We start from the raw sequence: 24,632 nt of genomic DNA on the forward strand, positions 1-24,632 counted from the left end.
CCTTTATACTCACCTGGGGCAAGTAACAGGTGTGGGCAATATAAAAATCACACCTGAAAGCAGATAAAAAGGAGAGAAGTTCACTTAGTCTTTGCATTGTGTGTCTGTGTGTGCTACACGAAGCATGGACAACAGAAAGAGGAGAAGAGAACTAAGGACTTGAGAACCAAAATTGTGGAAAAATATCAACAATCTCCAGGTTACAAGTCCATCTCCAGAGATCTAGATTTGTATTTGTCCACAGTGCACAACATTATCAAGACGTTTACACCCCATGGCACTGTAGATAATCTCCCTGGGCGTGGACGGAAGAGAAAAATTGATGAAAGGTGTCAACGCAGGATAGTCCGGATGGTGGATAAGCAGCCCCAAACAAGTTCCAAAGATATTCAAGCTGTCCTGCAGGCTCAGGGAGCATCAGTTTCAGCTCGAACGATCTGTCGACATTTAAATGAAATGAAACGCTATGGAGGAGACCCAGGAGGACCCCACTATGGAGGAGACCCAGGAGGACCCCACTATGGAGGAGACCCAGGAGGACCCCACTATGGAGGAGACCCAGGAGGACCCCACTATGGAGGAGACCCAGGAGGACCCCACTATGGAGGAGACCCAGGAGGACCCCACTATGGAAGAGACCCAGGAGGACTCCACTATGGAGGAGACCCAGGAGGACCCCACTATGGAGGAGACCCAGGAGGACCCCACTATGGAGGAGACCCAGGAGGACCCCACTATGGAGGAGACCCAGGAGGACCCCACTATGGAGGAGACCCAGGAGGACCCCACTATGGAGGAGACCCAGGAGGACCCCACTATGGAGGAGACCCAGGAGGACCCCACTATGGAGGAGACCCAGGAGGACCCCACTATGGAGGAGACCCAGGAGGACCCCACTATGGAGGAGACCCAGGAGGACCCCACTATGGAGGAGACCCAGGAGGACCCCACTGCTGACACAGAGACAGAAAAAAGCAAGACTACATTTTGCCAACATGAACTTGAGTAGCCAAAATCCTTCTGGGAAAACCTCTTGTGGACAGATGAGACCAAGATAGAACTTTTTGGTAAAGCGCATCATTCTACTGTTTACCGAAAACGTAATGAGGCCTACAAAGAAAAGAACACAGAACCTACAGTGACATATGGGGTAGGTCAGTGATGTTTTGGGTTGTTTTGCTGCCTCTGGCACTGGGGGCCTTGAATGTGTACAAGACATCATGAAATCTGAGGATTACCAATGGATTTTGGGTCGCACTGTACAGCCCAGTGTCAGAAAGCTGGGTTTGTGTCCGAGATCTTGGGTCTTCCAGCAGGACAATGACCCCAAACATACGTCAAAAAGCCCCAGAAATGGATGACAACAAAGCGCTGGAGAGTTCTGAAGTGTCAGCAATGAGTCCAGATCTAAATCCCATTGATCACCTGTGGAGAGATCTTATAATTACTGTTGGGAAAAGGCGCCTTCCAATAAGAGACCGGGAGCAGTTTGTAAGGGAAGAGTGGTCCAACATTCCGGCTGAGAGGTGTAAGAAGCTTATTGATGGTTATAGGAAGAGTGGTCCAACATTCCGGCTGAGAGGTGTAAGAAGCTTATTGATGGTTATAGGAAGAGTGGTCCAACATTCCGGCTGAGAGGTGTAAGAAGCTTATTGATGGTTATAGGAAGACACTGATTTCAGTTATTTTTTCCAAAGGGTGTGCAACCAAATATTAAGTTAAGGGTGCCAATAATTTTGTCCAGACCATTTTTGGAGTTTGGTGACATTATGTCCAATTTGCTTTTTTTCCTCCTTTCTTGGTTTAGTTCCAATAAACACAAAGGGAATAAACATGTGTATAGCAAAACATGTTACTGCAATCCTTTTCTGTGAGAAATACTTCATTTTCTAGAAAAATTTCAGGGGTGCTAAAATTTACGGCTATGACTGTATATATTTCAAAGACAATACACCAGGCACAGCCATGATTGTACTATACTGTACTACTATGACATAATGGCAGTAGGCCGGACCGCAATGTGTATGTTGACAGGTTCCCATGTAAATATGAAACACCCCGACAATTCACACCAAACTCAATGTCTATGTGTCACAGCCACCATAAAACAAAACAGTTTCCTTACCCATCTGAATTGCTTGTAGTGTCGTGATGTCCTGCAAGAGAGGAACGTATACTGGAGATTATTATGTTAGCACTGGTTTGGTCCATACGTGTTCATAGAGCGACTTTTTACTGTGCTTACGTCTCATGACTGCTGCAGAGGAAGAAGAGACCGCACACAGTGACTGCTGCAGAGGAAGAAGAGACCGCACACAGTGACTGCTGCAGAGGAAGAAGAGACCGCACACAGTGACTGCTGCAGAGGAAGAAGAGACCGCACACAGTGACTGCTGCAGAGGAAGAAGAGACTGCCCACAGTGACTGCTGCAGAGGAAGAAGAGGCCGCACACAGTGACTGCTGCAGAGGAAGAAGAGGGCGCACACAGTGACTGCTGCAGAGGAAGAAGAGACCGCAAACAGTGACTGCTGCAGAGAAAGAAGAGACCGCACACAGTCACTGCTGCAGAGGAAGAAGAGACCGCACACAGTGACTGCTGCAGAGGAAGAAGAGACCGCAAACAGTGACTGCTGCAGAGAAAGAAGAGACCGCACACAGTCACTGCTGCAGAGGAAGAAGAGACCGCACACAGTGACTGCTGCAGAGGAAGAAGAGACTGCCCACAGTGACTGCTGCAGAGGAAGAAGAGACCGCACACAGTGATTGCTGCAGAGGAGGAAGAAACCGCACACAGTGACTGCAAATAAATGACAGTCTTTACTTGTCCCACCACAGGATCAACAGGTGTTTTAAGGTTGAGATTGTCTTTTGGCACAGCACAGTGGAGGGAAATAGATAAAAACTAAACAGAAACTGTCTTTGTTGTCAATAATAACCAATTACATCACAGCTTTAAGATAATTTAGGTGATGTGATCTGTGGGGTTCTGATTCTTCTGAAGAACAAAGATACCACACAACTTATGTGGCCACATCTGGTACTGCAGATCAGCCTTATTCGAGTGAATTGCACTCTACCTGAGACACAGCCACCTGCATAGGATGGGAAATATATATACAGTTAATCTAGAACAGTGGTCTCAAACTGCAGCCCTCCAGATGTGGCAAAACTTCAACTCCCAGCATGCCCGGACAGCCAACGGCTGTCCGGGCATGCTGGGAGTTGAAGTTATGCAACAGCTGGAGGACCTCAGTTTGAAGACCACTGCACTAAGGGATGAGAGGAAAGCCTTGATTTACCTTTGAGGACAGTGTGCATCCTCTGGAGGAGGCAGACAGACCTTTAGTGTTCGAACATGCTGGCAGTTTAAGTTTTGCAACAGTTTGACACCACTGATCCAGAACAACACTTACTCTTAGATGATCTATGGGCGGTGGAGCTCTGAGCTGCTGGTCGACTGCCGAGGACCGAGTCCGTTCTTCTCCCGAAACCCAGGGACTGTATGACGGCCGTTCTGTGAGGGTTATAGAGCTGGAAGGCTTCTTCTTTTTCTTTCTGTGTGACGTCTGAAGCAAAAGACATTGATAGAGATTGTGAGAAGATGGTCTAAGGCTGGGTTCACACTGCGCTTCTTTGGACGACATTTTGGTGCATATTAAGCTGGTGTCAAAAAATGCATTCAGTGGGAATTTGCGGGGCCGGTTCTGCCTACAGGCAAAATAAGAAAGTCAGTAGCCAGCTAGTATGCGAAGCACCCACCCAGCCAGCACCATGGTCGCACCCCCTACTCCGGGACATTAATAATCTGTATTCTTCTGCATGCTGGAGGAGCGCAGCGCCACCTCCGAGGAAGACAGCAGGTCAGGTCCATCCAGCGTCCGGACATCGCGCGCCTCCATAAATCTGCCCCGAACCATACCCCAGTAGTGAGGAGATTACATGAGGAAGAGGTTTGTTACAGTGTGTCACCCCAGTAGTGAGGAGATCACATGAGGAGGAGGTTTGTTACAGTGTGTCACCCCAGTAGTAAGGAGATTACATGAGAAGGAGGTTTGTTACAGTGTGTCACCCCAGTAGTAAGGTGATTACATGAGGAGGAGGTTTGTTACAGTGTGTCACCCCAGTAGTAAGGAGATTACATGAGGAGGAGGTTTGTTACAGTGTGTCACCCCAGTAGTGAGGAGATTACATGAGGAAGAGGTTTGTTACAGTGTGTCACCCCAGTAGTGAGGAGATCACATGAGGAGGAGGTTTGTTACAGTGTGTCACCCCAGTAGTAAGGAGATTACATGAGAAGGAGGTTTGTTACAGTGTGTCACCCCAGTAGTAAGGTGATTACATGAGGAGGAGGTTTGTTACAGTGTGTCACCCCAGTAGTAAGGAGATTACATGAGGAGGAGGTTTGTTACAGTGTGTCACCCCAGTAGTAAGGTGATTACATGAGGAGGAGGTTAGGTACAGTGTGTCACCCCAGTAGTAAGGAGATTACATAAGGAGGAGGTTTGTTACAGTGTGTCACCCCAGTAGTAAGGAGATTACATGAGGAGGAGGTTAGGTACAGTGTGTCACCCCAGTAGTAAGGAGATAACATGAGTAGGAGGTTTGTTACAGTGTGTCACCCCAGTAGTAAGGAGATTACATGAGGAGGAGGTTTGTTACAGTGTGTCACCCCAGTAGTAAGGTGATTACATGAGGAGGAGGTTAGGTACAGTGTGTCACCCCAGTAGTAAGGTGATTACATGGGGAGGAGGTTTGTTACAGTGTGTCACCCCAGTAGTAAGGAGATTACATGAGGAGGAGGTTTGTTACAGTGTGTCACCCCAGTAGTAAGGTGATTACATGAGGAGGAGGTTAGGTACAGTGTGTCACCCCAGTAGTGAGGAGATTACATAAGGAGGAGGTTTGTTACAGTGCGTCACCCCAGTAGTAAGGAGATTACATAAGGAGGATGTTTGTTACAGTGTGTCACCCCAGTAGTAAGGTGATTACATAGGGAGGAGGTTTGTTACAGTGTGTCACCCCAGTAGTAAGAAGATTACATGAGAAGGAGGTTTGTTACAGTGTGTCACCCCAGTAGTAAGGAGATTACATGAGGAGGAGGTTTGTTATAGTGTGTCACCCCCGTAGTAAGGAGATTACATGAGGAGGGGGTTTGTTACAGTGTGTCACCCCCGTAGTAAGGAGATTACATGAGGAGGGGTTTGTTACAGTGTGTCACCCCAGTAGTAAGGTGATTATATGAGGAGGAGGTTTGTTACAGTGTGTCACCCCAGTAGTAAGGAGATTCCATGAGGAGGGGGTTTGTTACAGTGTGTCACCCCCAGTAGTAAGGAGATTACATGAGGAGGAGGTTTGTTACAGTGTGTCACCACAGTAGTAGGGAGATTACATGAGGAGGAGGTTTGTTACAGTGTGTCACCCCAGTAGTAAGGAGATTACATGAGGAGGGGGTTTGTTACAGTGTGTCACCCCAGTAGTAAGGAGATTACATGAGGAGGAGGTTTGTTACAGTGTGTCACCCCAGTAGTAAGGAGATTACATGAGGAGGGGTTTGTTACAGTGTGTCACCCCAATAGTAAGGGGATTACATGAGGAGGAGGTTTGTTACACTGTGTCACCCCAGTAGTAAGGAGATTACATGAGGAGAAGGTTTGTTACAGTGTGTCACCCCAATAGTAAAGAGATTACATGAGGAGGAGGTTTGTTACAGTGTGTCACCCCAGTAGTAAAGAGATTACATGAGGAGGAGGTTTGTTACAGTGTGTCACCCCAGTAGTAAGGAGATAACCTGAGGAGGAGGTTTGTTACAGTGTGTCAACCAAGTAGTAAGAAGATTACATGAGGAGGAGGATTGTTACAGTGTGTCACCCCAGTAGTAAGGAGATTACATGAGGAGGAGGTTTGTTATAGTGTGTCACCCCAGTAGTAAGGAGATTACATGAGGAGGGGGCTTGTTACAGTGTGTCACCCCAGTAGTAAGGAGATTACATGAGGAGGAGGTTTGTTACAGTGTATCACCCCAGTATTGAGGAGATTACACGAGGAGGAGGTTTGTTACAGTGTATCACCCCAGTTACAGTTTGGGAACATTATTCAAAGGATTAGCTGCTGGTTGACATAGTGGGTGTTGTAGTTTTAGCAACAGCTGGAGGGCCACAGGTTGAAGACCACTGCCCTATTACTCCCTATATGGATGCAGCATGTGAAAACTCCCCTGGACTCAAGATCAAACTTAAAGAAAAATATAGGCTTCTAACACCAAATTATTTATAAAACTTTATACTTTATGTAGTTTTGACAAAACTGCATCGACTGCAACAGCCAACGTGTTTTGGACAACACGCTGTCCTTCAATGGGCACTGTCAGATATAAAAACTTTTTATATGTTGTACATCTTGGCAAAACAAAAGTTTTTCTAATATACTTCTTTATAAAAAATTCACATTTTATTATAGAAAATCCCACCTCTGGGGGTCCCCATACCTCCTGGGCCACTGATGAGTCCCACAGCAGCATGAAGGTGTCCAAAGGTCATGGACACAAGATGGCTGCAGGAGGAACACAGCCTGCAGCAACACAGCTGTAACACAGTTTTACCAATCATGTGCCTCCAGCTGTTGCAAAACTACAACTCTAAGCATGCCTGGACAGTCAAAGGATGTCTGGCCAGCCATGCTGGGAGTTGTAGTTTTGCAAAAGCAATAGGCACACAGCTGAAGGCAACACTGCTGCAACAAAAAAAAAAATTATCCAAACACTGTACCTCCAACTATTCCAAAACTACAAGTCCCAGCATAACAGGACTGGCAAAGGATGACACACATGAATGACATAAGAAGATCTAAGTTATACACTCACCATATTGTCTTTGGTGGTAGAGTACAGGCAATCTCCAATAATCATTGTGTGTGTGTGTGTGCAGCATAAATCCAGAAAGAAAAGGGTTATAGAGCAGGGCTGCCAGGCTCCCTCCCAAGAGCAGTAAGTTAGCAGAGTAAGGGAGGGGGAGGAGTCATCACAGTGCACACACCCCCTCCCTTTGAAAAGATGGAAAAGACATTGAGCAGCTGTAAAATGGTATTTTTTTGTGAAGTATGGGCAATAGATACATAAAAATGACATGTAAATGATCAGGAAGAGGTACTGAGTAACATATAACAGTTTTTTTGGGGGGGGGGGGGATCTGACAGGTACGCTTTAATCAGGGCTTGTAATTATACTATCCACATTAAGCTATTACAGCTGCCTAAGTGAGATGCATGATCAATGCTAGAATATAGCTTGTATATCATAATGGCTGGCAGTATGGGTTGGCAGACATGGGGCCGGGAGAATGCCGGGCCACAATATCGGCCATCACAATATGTGGGCTATACTTCAGCATTGATCGTGCACCTTTCTTAGGCCGCAGTAATAGCTCCATGGGGATCATATAATTGAACGCATGTACCATTAACAAGCCCTGATTAAAGGGGTACTCCACTGGGAAAAAAAATTCTTAAATCAAATGGTTCCAGAAAGTTAAACAGATTTAATTACTTCTATTAAAAAATCCTAATCCTTCTAGTACTTATCAGCTGCTGTATGTTCCACAGGAAGTTCTTTTCTTTTTGAATTGCCCTTCTGCCTGACCACAGTGCTCTCTGCTGACACCTCTGTCCATGTCAGGAACTGTCCAGAGCAGGAGAGGTTTTCTATGGGGATTTTCTCCTATTCTGGACAGTTCCTGAAACGGACAGAGGTGTCAGCAGAGAGCACTGTGGTCAGATAGAAAGGAAATTCAAAAAGAAAAGAACTTCCTGTGGAGCATACAGCAGCTGATAAGTCCTGGAAGGATTAAGAGTTTTATATAGAAGTCATTTACAAATCTGTATAACTTTCTGGCACCAGCTGATTTAATATTTTTTTCCCACTGGAGTATGCCTTCAAACATTGGTGTAGATCAGTGGTCTCCAAACTGTGACCCTCCATATGTTGCAAAACTACAACTCCCAGCATACCCAGACAGCCACCTCAATTCTACCTGGCGTTTGTCATACCGCTTCGTTTATTTGTCCTTAAAGGGGTACTCCGGTGCAAAACATTTATTTTATTTTATTTTTTTTTAAATCAACTGGTGCCAGAAAGTTAAACAGATTTGTAAATTACTTCTATTAAAAAATCTTTACCCTTTCAGTACCTTTTAGCAGCTGTATGCTACAGAGGAAATTATTTTCTTTTTGAATTTTTTTTTTGTCCACACTGCTCTCTGCTGACACCTCTGTCTGTGTCAGGAACTCTCCAGAGCAGCATAGGTTTGCAATGGGGATTTTCTCCTGCTCTGGACAGTTCCTGATAAAGGCATCAGGTGTCAGCAGAGAGCACTGTGGACAACACAAAAAATAAATTCAAAAAGAAAAGAATTTCCTCTGTAGCATACAGCTGCTAAAAAGTATTGGAAGGATTAAGATTTTTTTAATAGAAGTAATTTACAAATCTTTCATGTAGAAGAAGAATGAAGCAGTCGGCAGCTCACCAATCCTCGGTTCAGCAAAGTTCTTTATTGCACATACTCACAATCTGGGTTGCCCAGGGAGAAGACAAAATGATGGCATAAGCGGGGGGGGGGGGGAACCACAGAGAGACGACAACGTTGTTTCGCACTACATAGTGCTTCAACAGGCTTCAACGTTGTCGTCTCTCTGTGGTGCCCCACCCCCCGCTTATGCCATCTTTTTGTCTTCTCCCTGGGCAACCCAGATTGTGAGTATGTGCAATAAAGAACTTTGCTGAACCGAGGATTGGTGAGTTGCCGACTGCTTCATTCTTCTTCTACATGAATTGTTTGGATTTATCTATTCATCAGTCTGAGCACCACATACACCTCACTGCTATACCCGCTATTGTGCTATATAGTCCAGAGGATCAGAAGAAAGCTGTGCCGAACTGCTCTGTCTTTCTCGTGTGATTGTAATTTACAAATCTGTTTAACTTTCTGGCACCAGTTGGTTTAAAAAAAAAAAATGTTTTCCACCGAAGTACCCCTTTAAGGCTAAAAAGCTAAAACCGGGTGCTCCCGTATCCCTGCTGTATGCCGCCCGTATGTAATGTATTTCAATGAGCCGACCGGAGTGAATCGGTCAGGTCATTTTAGCCCGTATGCGGTTTTTTACCGAACCGAAACGAAAACCGTGGTTGACTACTGTTTTAGGTCCGGTGGAAGACTGCATACGGGCAAAAATGAGCCGACCGGTTCACTCCGGTCGGCTCATTGAAATACATTACATACGGGCTGCATACAGCAGGGATACGGGAGCGTCCGGTTTTAGCTCCCCCCAGCCGCATGTGGTCCCGTATTGGGAAAAACGTGATGTGAACCCAGCCTAAGATGTTAAAGACATCTTATTTGAATGTTGCAAAACTACAACTCCCAGCATGCCCGGACAGCCGTAGGCTGTCCGGGCATGCTGGGAGTTGTAGTTTTGCAACATCTGGAGGGCCACACTCTTGAGACCACTGGTACTGTAGACAGATCCAACCAACAGCTGGTTGTGCTTATACAAGAACCGCTCAGTATTTTTTGTTTCCACATTTTATATATTTTTAGCTTCTTTTGTGTTTGTGTCATTCTCCTAAAATACCCAGTTTATATAACTCAATATACACCCCCCCCCCTCCCCTCCTGTTTATACCCCAGTGTCGTGCAGGGGCCCGTCCTCTCGCCCCGTACAGACAGACAGATGTAAATTCGCTGCCACACAGGATTAAACAACACAAAGCAGCAGCCGGGGATTGTGCAGATTTTCTGCATTCTGATTTCACAAATCCGTGGTAATTGCGCGACTGCACTTTGTCACTTGTTTAAGAAGACGGCAGGAAATATGTGGAGCCGATCTGGTTCCATTTAGACACATGTGGTGTTTTCCATGTTGTGGGATTTACATCAAGGAGAAAAAAAAAAAAAAGAAAACGCGGCTGGAATTGGTACCAGACATGAGAGGAGGAGCGCCCGCTTACGTTCACGATCGAGAAGCTGCACTGAAGGAAGGTGGTGGATGACACAATGGCGGTAACCGGGGTCTTGTTCCAGCGGGTTTTGGAATAAATCTGGAGGAGAAGAGATAGAGATACAAAATTAGCATCATGTACATGGCGGTGATACTTAGGTGCACATAGTGGCGGTCAATCAGGCCCCCAGGAATCACAGTCATCTATACACATCTGTCATACATTGCTATATCGTGCATGCTGGGAGTTGTAGTTTTGCAGCAGCTGGAGGTCCACCGTTTGGAGACCACTGGTGTAGGGATTAGGCTCTGCCTACATATTATATTCCCTCAACCACAATCCTAAATGACTTTAAAGGGGTACTCCGGTGGAAAACTTTTTTTAAATCAACTTTTTTTTTATATTCGATACATTGGAGCGATAAATAAAATGTTTTTGTTTGTGCTTCTTGCCACAACAGCATTTAAAGGGGTACTCTAAAAAAAATTTCAAATCAACTGGTGCCACAAAGTTAAACAGATTTGTAAATTACTTCTATTAAAAAAAATCTTAATCCTTCCAGTATTTATTAGCAGCTGTATACTACAGAGGAAATTCTTTTCTTTTTGGATTTCTCTTCTGTCACGACCACAGTGCTCTCTGCTGACACCTCTGTCCATTTCAGGAACTGTCCGGAGCAGGAGAAAATCCCCATAGCAAACATATGTTGCTCTGGACCATTCCTAAAATGGACAGAGATGTCAGCAGAGAGCACTGTGCTCGTGGCAGAAGAGAAATCCAAAAAGATAAGCATTTCCTCTGTAGCATACAGCAGCTAATAAGTAGGGATCGACCGATATCGTTTTTTTAGGGCCGATACCGATACCGATAATCGGTGGAGGTTAGGGCCGATAGCCGATAACTTATACCGATATTCCGGTATAAGTTATCGGCTATTTAACCCCCTGCGACACCGCTGCAGATCATTGATTTTAAGCGGGCGCTTTAAATCAATGATCTGCAGTGGCTTATGCGGGGCCATAGGCCACCGCCGCCACCACCCGCTTCTCTCCCCCCTGCCTGTCAGGGTGGTCCGGGCCATCCATCCTTCCTTCCTGTAGTGTCCGGGGGCGTTCCGGGTGAACCGGTCCGGGCTGTCCTTCTCCGGCGGTCATCTTCTCCACTCCGGGCAGGCTCCGGCCTAGTACGCTGCATAGACGCCGCTGCGCAGTGACGCCCGTGCACAGCGACACACCTGACGTCACGGCGTAGCGGCGTCTATGCAGTGTACTAGGCCGGAGCCTGCCCGGAGTGGAGAAGATGACCGCCGGAGGAGAAGGACAGCCCGGACCGGTTCACTCTTCACCCGGAACGCCCCCGGACACTACAGGAAGGATGGATGGCCCGGACCACCCCCATTACGGGTAAGTTTAATTTTTTTATTGACTCGGAGGGTGGGGGAGGGGCCCGACCGGTATAGCGGTATGGGCAAAAATCCATACCGGTATACCGCCCAGCATCACGGTGGGAGGTGCGACGGGTCGGGGGTGCGGTGCGGCGGGTCGGGGGGTGGCGCGGCGTGTCGGAGGGGCGGTGTGGGGATTCGGGGCATTATCGGCTTATCGGCAAGGTAATTGCCGATACCGATAATGCCCAAAATCGTGATTATCGGCCGATAATATCGGCCATACCGATAATCGGTCGATCCCTACTAATAAGTACTGGAAGGAATAAGATTTTTTTAATAGAAGTTATTTACAAATCTGTTTAACTTTCTGGCACCAGTTGATTTAAAAAAAACAAAAAACATTTATATATATTTTTTTAAATCTGTGGGGATACACTATGGGGACACTTATCATTGGCTTTACACCACTTCAATGTTCTAAAAGTCCCTGCAAATTTTGCACAAATGTATTTTTTGAGCAATTTTTTTCCACATTTTTTTTGGCACAATTTTCGGCAGAACATCTTTCAAAGTTGTCAACTGTTTGGTGCACCGTACCCCACTTTATGCAGTGGAGCTGTATTTATTATTTGCACAAATTACATTTAGAAGTGATTTTTTTTTTTGCACAAATCTACATTATCTAATAGGACACGTACAAAAGTGTCAGATGCTAGAGCACAGATGGTTTCTATAGTTGGGCACAATTTATCCTGTGCACCTTTTTAGTAAATTTTGAGCAACTTTTGTAAACAATACACCAAGCAAACAGGGGTAAAAATCTATTCTACCTTACACCTACATTGATTAATGTCCCCCTATGGGTGTAAATTATGGGGTATAAGCTGTGGGGTATAAACTATGAGGATAGACTGTGGGGTGTAAGCTCTAGAGCAGTGGTCTCCAACCTGCGGACCTCCAGATGTTGCAAAACTACAATTCCCAGCATGCCCGGACAGCCGTTGGCTGTCCGGGCATGCTGGGAGTTGTAGTTTTGCAACATCTGGAGGTCCGCAGATTGGAGACCACTGCGCTAGAGTATAAGCAATGGGGTATAATCTATAGGGTATAAGCTATGGGATGTAGAGATCGCCCTCTGCAGGATGAATGGTGCCCTCTCTTATTTATGTGCTGATTCTCCTGATCGGTGCAGCTCTGCGGCGTGGTGGGCGGTGATTACTCAGAACGCGCAGGTTGGTCATTCCTTTCAGCTCCTTCACGGTGGCCTGGAGATCTGTCAGACGGTTGTCATTCAGCATTAGGGTATGTAAGGAGGTCAGATGCTTCAGGGATCCTGCAAATAGGAGGGAAAAAGGGAGATATTACCAATAATGGGGAGATCTATAGGGGGTGTGAGGCCAGAGGAATACATCCCCCTTAAAGGGGTACTCCGGTGGAAAACTTTTTTTTTCTTTTTAATCAACTGGTGCCAGAACGTTAAACAAATTTGTAAATTACTTCTATTAAAAATATTAATCCTTCCAGTACTTATTAGCTGCTGAATACTACAGAGGAAATTATTTTCTTTTTGTAACACAGAGCTCTCTGCAGACATCACGAGCACAGTGCTCTCTGCTGACATCTCTGTCCATTTTAGGAACTGTCCAGAGCAGCATATGTTTGCTATGGGGATTTTCTTCTACTCTGGACAGTTCTTAAAATGGACAGAGGAGTCAGCAGAGAGCACTGTGCTCGTGATGTCAGCAGAGAGCTCTGTGTTCCAAAAAGAAAATAATTTCCTCTGTAGTATTCAGCAGCTAAGAATATGCACAAAAAATGGGATGGAGTACTAAATTAGCAGTAAAATATTATAACTTTATGAACAATTCATTACATTACATAAAAACATCATGAAAGGGAAAAACCAACTTGTGGTGGAAGTTTCAGCAGCTAATAAGTACTGGAAGGATTAAGATTTTTAATAGAAGTAATTTACAAATCTGTATAACTTTCTGGCACCAGTTGATAAAAAAAAAAAAAAAAAGTTTTCCACTGGAGTACCCCTTTAACATGATCATATAACAGATCGATGCCCCCCATATGATCAGAACATTTTCTCCCGAAATACTCTGTGCAGCTTCTTCCACTATGTAAGTGTCCTTCTATGATCTACAAGATCAACACACTCCTCTCCTGAAATACTCTGCACTGCTGGGGACCTTGTGCCTTCCTCAATGTAACGTTCCATCTGCAACCTCCCAGAAGAACAGCATGCTCTTTCCTTAAAGGGGTCCTCGGTGGAAAACTATTATTGGTGCCAGAAGGTTATACAAATTTGTAAATTACTTCTATTAAAAACTCTTAAAGAGTACCTCTCATCAAAAAAACTTTTGATATATTATAGATTAATGTATGCAGAATAACTTTACAATTGCATGTTATTAAAAAATATGCTTCTTTCTATTTAATTTTCCACTTTGAAGAAATGACCACTAGGGGTCTCCCTACCAGTCCTGGCAGCAATCATTTCAGACTCATGCTGGAGTCCTAAACACTACGAGCTGCCAGTCTGCTTTGTTCACAAAGGAGAACACTTAGAGCTGCCAGCCTGCTTTGTTCACAGCCTGTTTGGCTGTGAACAAAGCAGGCTGGCAGCTCTGAGTGTTTAGGACTCCAGCATGAGTCAGAAATGCTTGCTGACAGGACTGATCGGGAAAAATACAATAGAAAGAAGCATATTTTTCATTAACATGCTATTGGAAAGTTATTCAACATTCATTAATCTAAAATATATCAAAAGTTTAATTGATGAGAGGTATCCTTTAATCCTTCCAGTACTTATCAGCTGCTGAATGCTCCCCAGGTAGTTGTGTAGTTATTTCCAGTCTGACCACAGTGCTCTCTACTGACACCTCTGTCCATATCGGAAACTGTCCAGAGTAGGAGCAAATCCCCATAGCAAACCTCCCCTGCTCTGGACAGAGGACAGAGGTGGCAGTAGAGAGCACTGTGGTCAGACTGGAAAGAACTACACAACTTCCTCTGGGGCATACAGCAGCTGATAAGTACTGAAAGGATTAGGATTTTTGAATAGAAGTAATTTACAAATCTGTTTTATATGGGCACTATCATTAAAACAATGTTTGCTCTTGCACTCCTTATGGTAAATAAAAACTCTTCCTAATGTACTTTGTTTAAAAAAACAAATGAAGTTTTCTATGTTTTATTTGTGTTTAAAAAAAAGCTGCCACTAGCTGTCTCCCTACTTGTCCAGAGCACATTTCCCCCCCATCTCTTGCACAGACTTTGGACTCCTGCTGGCCTGGCAGAAGTCCAAAATCAGGAAATGCTTAGGGCGGAGTGTGCAGCCTTGGCCAATCATAGCTCATCTCACACTGAACTGCTCTGGGCTGTGTGTAGCAGAGTGAGGGATGAAGTTCTCCCCTGTATGGCTTCAGATGATGTCATGCCTGCTGGGGAACGCCCCTTCCCAGTTTGTGAATCTGACTGAGACTGAGCAGAAAATACAGAGCAATATCAAGGTAGAAAACTAACAAATAATATAAATAAAGACAGGGAGGGGGTGGTTTATCATGATGGGGGGCAGTGACCTGGGAGGATTATAACATTTAACAAGATCATGAGAGGTTCTCTTTAACTTTGTGGCACCAGTTTATTTGAAAAAAATTGTTTTCCATCAGAGTACCCCTTTAAATACTTTGTTCTGCTGGAGGATCCTGCACTCTATATTCCCTCAGTCTGTGACTTCCCAATACATGTGGGAAGAAGAATATGCAAAGCAGCTCATTACCATTCCACCTGGTCAGGTGACACTCATTCTCAGTAGAGTGCTAAATGGCTTAATAAGTTTTCTTTTCTAAAATCCTCTGAGGTACTGGGGCCATCGGTCTGTGACCTTCCCTAATATCAGCACAGTCAACTCCTAAAATACTCTGTGCTGCTGGACACTTTGCTTCTTTCACTATGTAACTTCCTATTCCCAACCTTCCACAAGGTCAGCAGGCTTTCTCCTTAAAGGGGTACTCCGCCTTCAAAGGATAGGGGATAAGATGTCTGATCACGGGGGGTCCCGCCGCTGCGCCCCTTCCCATAGACTTGCATTAAGGAAGCGGGGCGTTTCGTCATAAGGGGGGCAGGTATGTGACGTCACGATCCTCCGGCCCCTGCATCGCCCGTCATCAGGCACGGAGCAAAGTTCGCAATGTGCACCAGATGATAGTGACGTGCTGCAAGAGAGGTCGTGGGGATTCCCAGTGGCGGGACCCCCACGATCAGACATCTTATCCCCTATACATTGCATAGAGGATAAGATGTCTAGGGGCAGAGTACCCCTTTAAAGGTGTATTACGCTCCTAGATAAGATGTCTGATCGCGGGTGTCTGGGACCCCCTGTGATCTCTGTACCGGCACTCTGAACCTTATGTTCAGAAAGCTGGGTTCGGGCAGCCATTGTTGTGATGTCACACCACGCCCCTTCCATTCATGTCTATAGGAGGGGGCGTCCCGCCCCCTCCTATAGACATGAATGGAGGGGGCGTGGCATGATGTCACGTCCACAGCCCAGCGTTCGAAAGAAAGTGGCGGCGCACAGGAGATTGCGCGGGGTTCCCAGTGGCGGGACCCCTATGATCAGATCTTTGGAGAGGGGGATAAGATGTCTAGGCACAAATTACCTAAGGGGTTAAATATTCCGTGCTGCTCTGAGACCGAAAATGACCAAGAATACCGCCCCCACAAGCTATCACCCACCTATCCTGAATGTTTAGGGTCTATTCACACAAACAGTATCCTGCGCAGATTTGATGCTGCAGATTCCAATGTAAACTGAATGATTGAACACAGCTTCAAATCCTGCGCATCAAATCTGCACAGAATACTGTACGTGTGAATAGACCCGTAATAGTCCACACTGAACTTCCCGTCTGCTATAATACAAAGTGAAAGCTTCAGGACCAGGCAGCGCCAATCTGAGTGATACTTTATCTTACACCCCTCTACGGGCTCCACTCTGATCCTCCTAAACGGAACGTGTAAAGATATCAAAGGGAAATCCGCAGACGATGAATGAAAGTGGAGCTGAAAGACGGATGATCTCACAGCGGAGGATGAATGACTTCTGTACACCGCCATATGCAGCCAAATTAACTGCAGCCGCTATCTGTCTCTGCGCTCTCAGCACTGATGGAGGGGACGTGTCTGCATGACGGGAAAAAAGACGCCGCAAGTGGCAGAGCGCTATTAAAGGTCGGCCAAAAAACTATTCACTAATGTATCAAAGCACAAAAAGGCGGCAACATATCAATGTAAAGTATCCATGAGCTTATAGTACACAGCAGAATAGTGAGTACAGCTCTGGAGTGCTGACCAATTAGTTGCGGGTGTGGTCGTGCTTCAGCTGTGCTGTGTGTCTGCTGTGTCTCCTGAGCTCCAGGGATTTCCACCTGTTCCACCTGGGGCCTGCTTCCTCCTCCCCAGGGAGGGAGTGGGTTTCCAGGCATGAGTGAGGGAGGCGAGGCCCAGGCTTCTGCTCCTCGGACTAGGCCGCAGGGGAGCAGTAGAAGCCAGCAAGCGGCCGGAACATCGGAGGATTTGGGGGTGAGGCGATCCACCAGGAGTCGCAGCAATGCTGCTCCAACTCCCCCCACAGAGGCGAAAAACTCCAAGGTGGGATCCTCCTTGGGAAAGCTGGGTGCTGCCAGTGGAAAGCTGGGTTCGTCCGGAAGAAGGCAGAGTACTCACGGAGGTGAAGCCGACCTCAGTGAGGAAGGCTGGGGAGTGCTGAGGACCCGGGAGTCTATTTCCACCTATACCTCCCGGGTAAAAAGTCACCTCCGTGAGTATGAAGACGCCTGTAAGGCCATCAGGAGGCTCCGAGAGGAACTGCGCTGTGACCGTGCCAGGGCTAAGGTAACTCCAAAAAAGAAAAAGACGGAGATCCAGGGGCAGATAAAGAGACTTATGGCTGAAATACAAGTTTTGGAGGAGAGGAGAGCAGAATTACTGGCGAAGAGTGGGCCATTTAAAGAAAAATTGGAAAATGAGGAGCGCTTCAGGGTGAAAGAAGAAGAAAAAAATAAAAGGTTGATGGGGCTGCAACCTGAGAGCCAGGTGGATGATGTGGAGGAGATGGAGGAAGAACAACAGCCAGATCCACCTGGTGGCCTGCGGCAACAGCAGCAGGCCCCGTACAGTGGGCCCCCTGCACAGCAGCCAGCAGTATCACCTGCCGACTCAGGAGAGGACAGTGACAGCAGCTACCAGGGAGGGGCGCTAATGGCCCAGATCCGCATGCTGGAATCCCCAGTGTGTCCTCAGAACCTGGTGTTTGGAGATGAGCTCCCAAATGAGGCACCTGGGGGTAAGAAGAAAAAGACCAAGCCAAAGCAGCAAGAAGTGGTGAGTTACATCTACACCCCCCTCCCTGTATACCCTGAGTCGGCCGCAGGGTCAGCTCATTGTGCAAGCCCCGTTACCCAGCCCAGCCCGTGTTCTGTGGTGGACTCGGTGCAAATGTGCGGGGAGAGTACAGATACTAAAAGGGCGCAGAGCTCCATGCCTGTTTGCAGTAGCAGGGATGGAGCAGAGAAGGCATCGGCCGCAAGGCCGTACAGTGAGGGCGGCCCAGCGGTGGGCATAGAGGCAGACTCCGGTGCTGTAGTTCGCTCCCCTGTGGGAGAGGGGGGTGACTCAGTGCCGGAGGTAGTAAAGGGCATAACGGACACTCCCAAAAGTGAAGAAAAACGTTTGTTTTGCATTGGTGCCGCTGATCCCATTGATCAGCGGCGCCATGAAAAGACTGGAGATGATGCTGATGAGGCGGAGGGCACTAATAAGAACAGGGCTGGGGCCTCCTCTAGACCGGGCAAGCATGCTGCCCGGTCCCTTAAAGGGCCAGCGGAGGTTGTCCCAGCCCTAGTGCCCCGTGATGCTGAGGCCGGATTATCTGTTTCTGGTCCAGCCAGTGTGAATGAGAAGGTAAATGGGGGTACGGGGTGTATGACTGGGGAGCGGATGGAGGTTAATGTTATTGGAGAAGGTGATTTTGCTGTTGCTGTAATTGGGGGTGGTGATGGGACTACAGATGATGTTATTGGAAACAATGTTGTTGGGGGAAGTGCTAATGTTGTTATTGAGGGTGGTGGGGATGTTGTCATTAGAAGTGGTGTAGGTGTAGGGTCTGGTCCGGTTGCCCCCCCAGTGGTGACAGACCATAGGAGTTATGCCAATGTCACTGCTGGGGGAAGTAGAATACTTTCCTCGTCTCCTGACTCTAGGGACGGTTTATTGCAGCGACGTCTCCTGGAAGCTCTGAAAAAGGGGGAAAGGTCGATTAATGTAGAGGGTAGAGCAGTTGATCTGTCCTTCTGGATAGAGAGACACGGTCTCTCTGCCTTCCGAGAGGAAAGAGGGGGCGATACTGTGTGGTCCCTCCCAACAGCCGGGGCAGGTAGTAACCGTAGGAATGTGGTCCGTCTTCGGTGGCAGGGCAAAGATATGTGTCCTTCAAGGACCAAAGTGGTTTAGCTCTTGCTAAAGATGGGCTTCAAGGCAGTTGATATCTTTGCCTTGATACATCCCTACGGTGCTCCTGAATTCGATATCAGTTTTGTTCGGCCAGAGGGGCTTGAGCTTTTCTGGTCGAATTATGAATTGGTAAAGAATGAGCCCGGCTGGCGAGACTTTGCCGTACAGGCATTGTCTCGTCAAAACGAAATCAAGAGAGTGACCGTTTTGACCCGTAACGAATCACTCTCTTGTGTTGACATTATCACCTGGTTAGGACGGTATGGCGAGGTAATGGGGGTCCCGCAGAAGAACAGGGACGAGTTTGGCATCTGGTCAGGAGCCTGGATGTTTTTGGTAAAACTTAAGCGTTCAGGAAATACAGTTACCCATATTCCATCCTCTGCCTTTCTCGGCAGGGATCGTATCCAGATTTTCTACCGGGGTCAGCCGAAGCTCTGTCACAGATGTGGTGACCCCACACACTTCAGTGCAAACTGTACGGTGCAGAAATGTGCCTTGTGTGGGGGTGTAGGCCATCTTGCCGCATCTTGTGCAGAGATTAGGTGTCACCTGTGTGGTGACTTAGGTCACCCATTCAGTCGTTGCCCTCGTTCTTTCGCTAATGCGGTCTTGTCCCCAGCGGGTGAAGATCACGAGCCGGAATCTGCTGGGGAGGGGACTAGCAGGGGTGGAGGAACTGAGGGGTCAGTGAGGAACAGCAAGAGAAAGACACCAGCCCAACTAAGACGTCTTGATAAATGCCAAAGGGATAGGGTGATGGGGAAAGCCCGGGTTACTGGGACGACCTCTCATTCTGTCCCAGAGGCCAACCTTGCTGCTGAGACCCCGAGGGATGGCGAGCTGAATGAGGAGGTCAGGAGGATCCAGAATGAGGAAGGTGCCATCTCCTCAGATAGCGTGGAGGAGGAGGATGTGGGATGGCAGAAGGAGACACGAAAGCGGGGTACAAGTAAAAAAAAAAAGGGAGATTTGAGATCTTCTCCCACCCTGGTCCAGGTGCCAAAGGAAGGCAAAACTGACTCCCCTCTGGTTGGCCTTTCCAATCGATTCCGACCCCTCAGGGACATCTCCTCCTCTTCTTCGGAAGGGGAGGATGAGGGGGAGGTGGCAGAGGGGCTTCCAGGGGGCGCCGAGTCCTCTTCCCCTGGGGAGGTTATGTCCTCGGGGGAAGGGACAGGCCTAGAATCCGGAGACGAGGAAAGTAAAACGACGTCTGGTGAGATGGACACTTCTATTTCTCTAAAGAGGGTGAAGAGTTCTTCTGATGTGGAGGGTGAGAAGGGGAGTGGGAAAAAGAAAGCTGTCTAACTCAATCACCCTTGATGGCGGCACCCTCTCCGTTGACTCTGGCATCCATTAATGTTGCCAGCATTAAGTCAGATACAGCTCGATTTGCGGCCTATGATTTTTTTGCCCATATTAATGCTGATATTTTATTTTTGCAGGAGACCAGGCTAACAGATATGTCATCTATCTACAAGGCTAAAAGAGAGTGGAGGAATGGGCCCTCCTACTGGTCTCTTGGGGCCGAGCCGTATAGCGGAGTGGCGGTCCTTTTTACCGCAGCGGTAGAATGCCGACGGGTTATCGAGTTAGAAATGGGGAGGTGCCTGATCTTAGATGTCCTCATGAGGGGACAAGAACTTCGCCTTATTAACATCTACGGCCCACAGTCTAAGTGGGACCGGAAGTGCCTCTTTATGAGGATCAAGCCCTATCTTTTTACAAGTCGGCAGGTGGTCTTTGGAGGGGACTTTAATGCTGTCACGAGGCCCCAAGACAGGGGAGGTGCCAGAGACAAGCTGACTTATGATAGCGTCGCCCTTAATAGCATAGCGAGTGAGGCTCGCCTGGTGGATGTCCACATCCGGCACACCCCAGGCCACGCGGGATTCACCTATCATAGGGGTAGTTATAGGTCTAGGATAGACAGGTTTTATTTAAAGGAGGAAGCCGTCTCTTCAGCAGTGTCTGTTGTTGAGGTGGAGTTCTCCGATCACTGTTTAATTTTGTTTTCTCTGAATGTCACAGAGACCCCCCGGATGGGCAGAGGCTATTGGAAGCTGAATTCGTCTCTCTTGGAAGAAGCGGAGATAAGACAGTCCTTTGAGGATTTTCTTCAGAGCCAGGTACCATTGCTGGGCCTTTGTAGCAGTAAGTCAGAGTGGTGGGAGATCTTCAAGGAAAGGGTTGCGAGATTCTTCCGCCAGCTCTCGGGCCTCAGAAGCCTAAATAGGTACCGCTTGTACCAGGGCCTGAGGAAGAAACTTGAAAACCTTGTCTCGACTGGAGGTAGCCGAGAGGATATCTCCAGAGTGAAGTCCTTGCTGATGAAGTGCCAGTACGATAGGCACGCATCTTTGGTTTTTGAGAGGGATTACGGGAAGTACCGCTCGCCCGACCCTTACAGAAACTGCAAGATGTCAGTGAGTAGTAAAATAGTCTCAGGACTGATTGATAGTACGGGATCCTTGAAAAGGTCCAGATCAGGGATCCTGGAGGTCGTCAGATTCTTCTACTCGCACCTCTTGGGAAGGAAGGATCTAGATCGAGATAAGGTATCAGCTTTCTTGGCTGAAACCGTCCCTGAACCAGGAGTAGACCCCTCTCTTGACGTTTTGACAGAGATGATCCGGGAAGAGGAAGTCAGGATGGCTATTGATGGGCTTGCCCTCAAGAAGTCACCCGGTCCGGATGGCTTAACATCTGAGTTCTATAAGACCTTTAAGGACACTTTGGTTCCCCTCTTGACTGCGGTTTTTAATGAGTGTCTATCCTCGGGCACTCTGCCAAAGTCAATGAGGAGGTCAGCGCTGATCATCCTGTCAAAGGGTAAAGACCCGTCCCACATTGAGAATTGGCGTCCCATAGCACTTCTCAATGCGGACAGAAAGATTCTGGCAAAAGTGCTGTTTAACCGGTTGGTGGAGTTTGCACCCCGGCTCCTTTCGGGGGCTCAGCATTGCTCTGTTCCGGGCCGCAGTACATTCAGTGCTGTGCTCAGTGTCCGAGAGGCTGTGGAGCAGGGTAGGGCTGGCCACTGGAAGGGGTACTTGCTGTCCTTGGATCAGGCAAAAGCGTTTGATCGGGTTAACCATGAATACCTCTGGTCTGTCCTTCTGAGATATGGCCTGCCAGGGGGTTTTGTTGATTGGCTTAAGACCTTGTATGCAGGGGCAGAGAGTTTCCCGCTTGTGAATGGTTGGATTGGCCGCTCTTTTGAGGTTGGGTCTGGTGTCCGTCAGGGTTGTCCTTTGAGCCCTTTGCTGTACGTGTTTGCAATCGATCCTTTCCTTAGAAGGATTGGTTGTGGACCGTTGGCGGGGGTGAGAATGGACCTGGCGGTGCCGGATTCGGCTCTGAGGGTGGTAGCGTATGCTGATGATGTCACCGTGTTTGTCTCCTCACAAGAGGAGGGCAGATGGTTGATGTCAGAGGTGGACCGCTACTCGGAGGTATCCGGGTCCAAGATCAATCAGGATAAGTGTGAGAGTCTCTGGCTGGGAGGGGGAGATCCTGATTTTAATCTCCCGGACGCCCTTCCAGAGCCCCAGGAATCCGCAAAAGTCCTCGGCATCGAATTTGGTCAAGGGGATTACCCCAAACAAAACTGGGACAGCAGGCTTAAGATCGCCGCTCAGAGGGTGGATCAGTGGAAGGGTTGGTCTTTGACCCTCCGGGAAAGGGTTAACCTGATGAAAACTTTCCTGCTCCCTTTGCTGATATATCTGGGCAGCGTATGCATGTTGCCAGAACCTCTTTGGACCCGGGTCTACAGTGTGTTCTTCCAAATGTTATGGGGGAACAGACTGAACCTAGTGAAGAGGGAGGTTACTTACCGTACGAGGAGACTAGGGGGGTTGTGTATGGTCAACCCTGTGGTGTTCCTAGTGAATACCTTTCTTAAGACCAATATAGCAAACCTCTGGTCAGAGAGGGCTCCTCCGTGGGTATCCTCCTGTAGGGGATGGTTTCAGCCTTTCTTCCAGGAATGGGAGACAGGAGGGCAAGTGATGGATCTTCGCACACCACACGGGCATCTCCCGGCTTACGCTACCCCGGCTCTGAAGGTTATTCGTCGGTGGGGTCTGGGGATGTGGGAGATTAGGACTCTGTCGAGGAAATTCCTTGACAAGAGGGTCCTGTCTTCTCATTTCCAGAGGCCATTGGCGCTCAAGGACTGCCCAAGTCGGGATCTGGAGGTGGGTTTAGAGCTTTTGAATTCTATCAGGATCCCCTTGAAGTTTTGGGACTTGACTTGGCGCTGCTTCCACGGGAAACTGTGTGTGAGGGACAATCTGAAGTGCAGGAGCTCTGATGACCGGGGATGTCCCCGCGAAGAGTGTGGAGGCATGCTGGAAAGCATGGAGCATTTTCTGCTTCATTGTCCCTTTAACACAGAGGTTTAAAACAGGGTGGGCGCTTCCATTGGTTGGCCTCGGCTGGCCAGTCTCTCCTATGCGGAATGGGCCTATGGGGCATTCAGAAACCTTGGAGGCTGGGACCAGTGCACTTTATTCCTAGTCAGCTCAGTGGTCAGGTATTACACGTGGAACGCACGGTGTTTAGTGTCGACGCAGCGTAAAATCCTCCCTGTGGGTGAGGTGGTTAGGAACATTCTTGGTGACCTGGTGAAGGTGCGTTCTCTGGAGTACGAGAGGCTGGGTGCTGGCAGGGCCTCTCGTCTGTGGAGGGGCTCTGCCTTTAAAGTGCCTTAGCCTGTTGTCTCCCCCTGGTGGTGGGCTGATGCTGGCACATTAGTCTTTTTGTTTTGTGCTGTAGATATATGGTGATATAGGGCTTGCAGGCACTGAACTTGAGCTTTAGGGGATTGTGTGATTGAAAAGCCTTATTGTTGTTTGTTTTGTATAGTTTGTATTATTTTGTATATATTTGTTTTGTTTGTACATTTATGTATATGTGTATATATGTATATATATTGTTTTTTTTCTAGGGGTTGTGTTGTGTTGGGGTTTAGTGTTAGGTTGGGTGGTGGGTAGATGGGGGGAGGGGGGTTTCTGTGTGGGACCTTTTATAAAAAAAAAAAAAAAAAAAAAAAAAAATCCTGGACTGGTTCATGGACGTCTGTTATCATGTACTGGGGGCATGGGATGCGGGACCAGCTCAGGGCCAAAAAAAATTGTATATTCTGTTTTTCTGTTTGCGGTGTTTGTTGGTGGTTTGACACATATTTATTATATTTATTATTTTGGGTGGGGAAATGCAACCGGACCAGTTTTTTGTTATTATTGTTGTTGTTATTATTATTACTGTAAGTATTATTATTATTGTAGAGTGTTTAGTAGTTGTTGTTATTATAGCGGTGTGTTTGGTGAGAATGAGGCTGGACCAGAAGATACTTGGTTGGACATTTTTGGACTAATATGGACTCATTTTTGTATATATTATACAGGTGTATGTTGTTTGTATTATTGTTATGGTGATGTTCGTTCTTTTTGTAATGTTTTATATTTTTTAATAAAAGATCTACAGGATATAACTCAGGATCAGTACAGGATAAGTAATGTAATGTATGTACACAGTGACCTCACCAGCAGAATAGTGAGTACAGCTCTGGAGTATAATACAGGATATAACTCAGGATCAGTACAGGATAAGTAATGTAATGTATGTACACAGTGACCTCACCAGCAGAATAGTGAGTACAGCTCTGGAGTATAATACAGGATATAACTCAGGATCAGTACAGGATAAGTAATGTAATGTAT

General features: G+C 47.2%; 1 protein-coding gene across 12 annotated transcripts in view; it reads right to left on the minus strand.

Moving 5' to 3' along the window:
* LRRC72 (leucine rich repeat containing 72) overlaps nucleotides 1–24,632 on the minus strand; it is a 100,467-nt gene that overhangs the window by 51,454 nt on the left and 24,381 nt on the right. For 9 of the 12 annotated variants that reach the window (XM_056518894.1, XM_056518888.1, XM_056518887.1 and 6 more), the window contains 3 exons: nucleotides 12,596–12,709; nucleotides 9,999–10,088; nucleotides 3,415–3,567 (listed from right to left, as the gene is read on the minus strand). In XM_056518894.1, the coding sequence (XP_056374869.1) occupies nucleotides 3,415–3,567; nucleotides 9,999–10,088; nucleotides 12,596–12,709 (357 nt within the window). The other 3 variants (XM_056518886.1, XM_056518885.1, XM_056518895.1) reach the window with 2 other exon arrangements.

Source organism: Hyla sarda, chromosome 5 (assembly GCF_029499605.1).
Source record: "Hyla sarda isolate aHylSar1 chromosome 5, aHylSar1.hap1, whole genome shotgun sequence".
NCBI lineage: Eukaryota > Metazoa > Chordata > Amphibia > Anura > Hylidae > Hyla > Hyla sarda.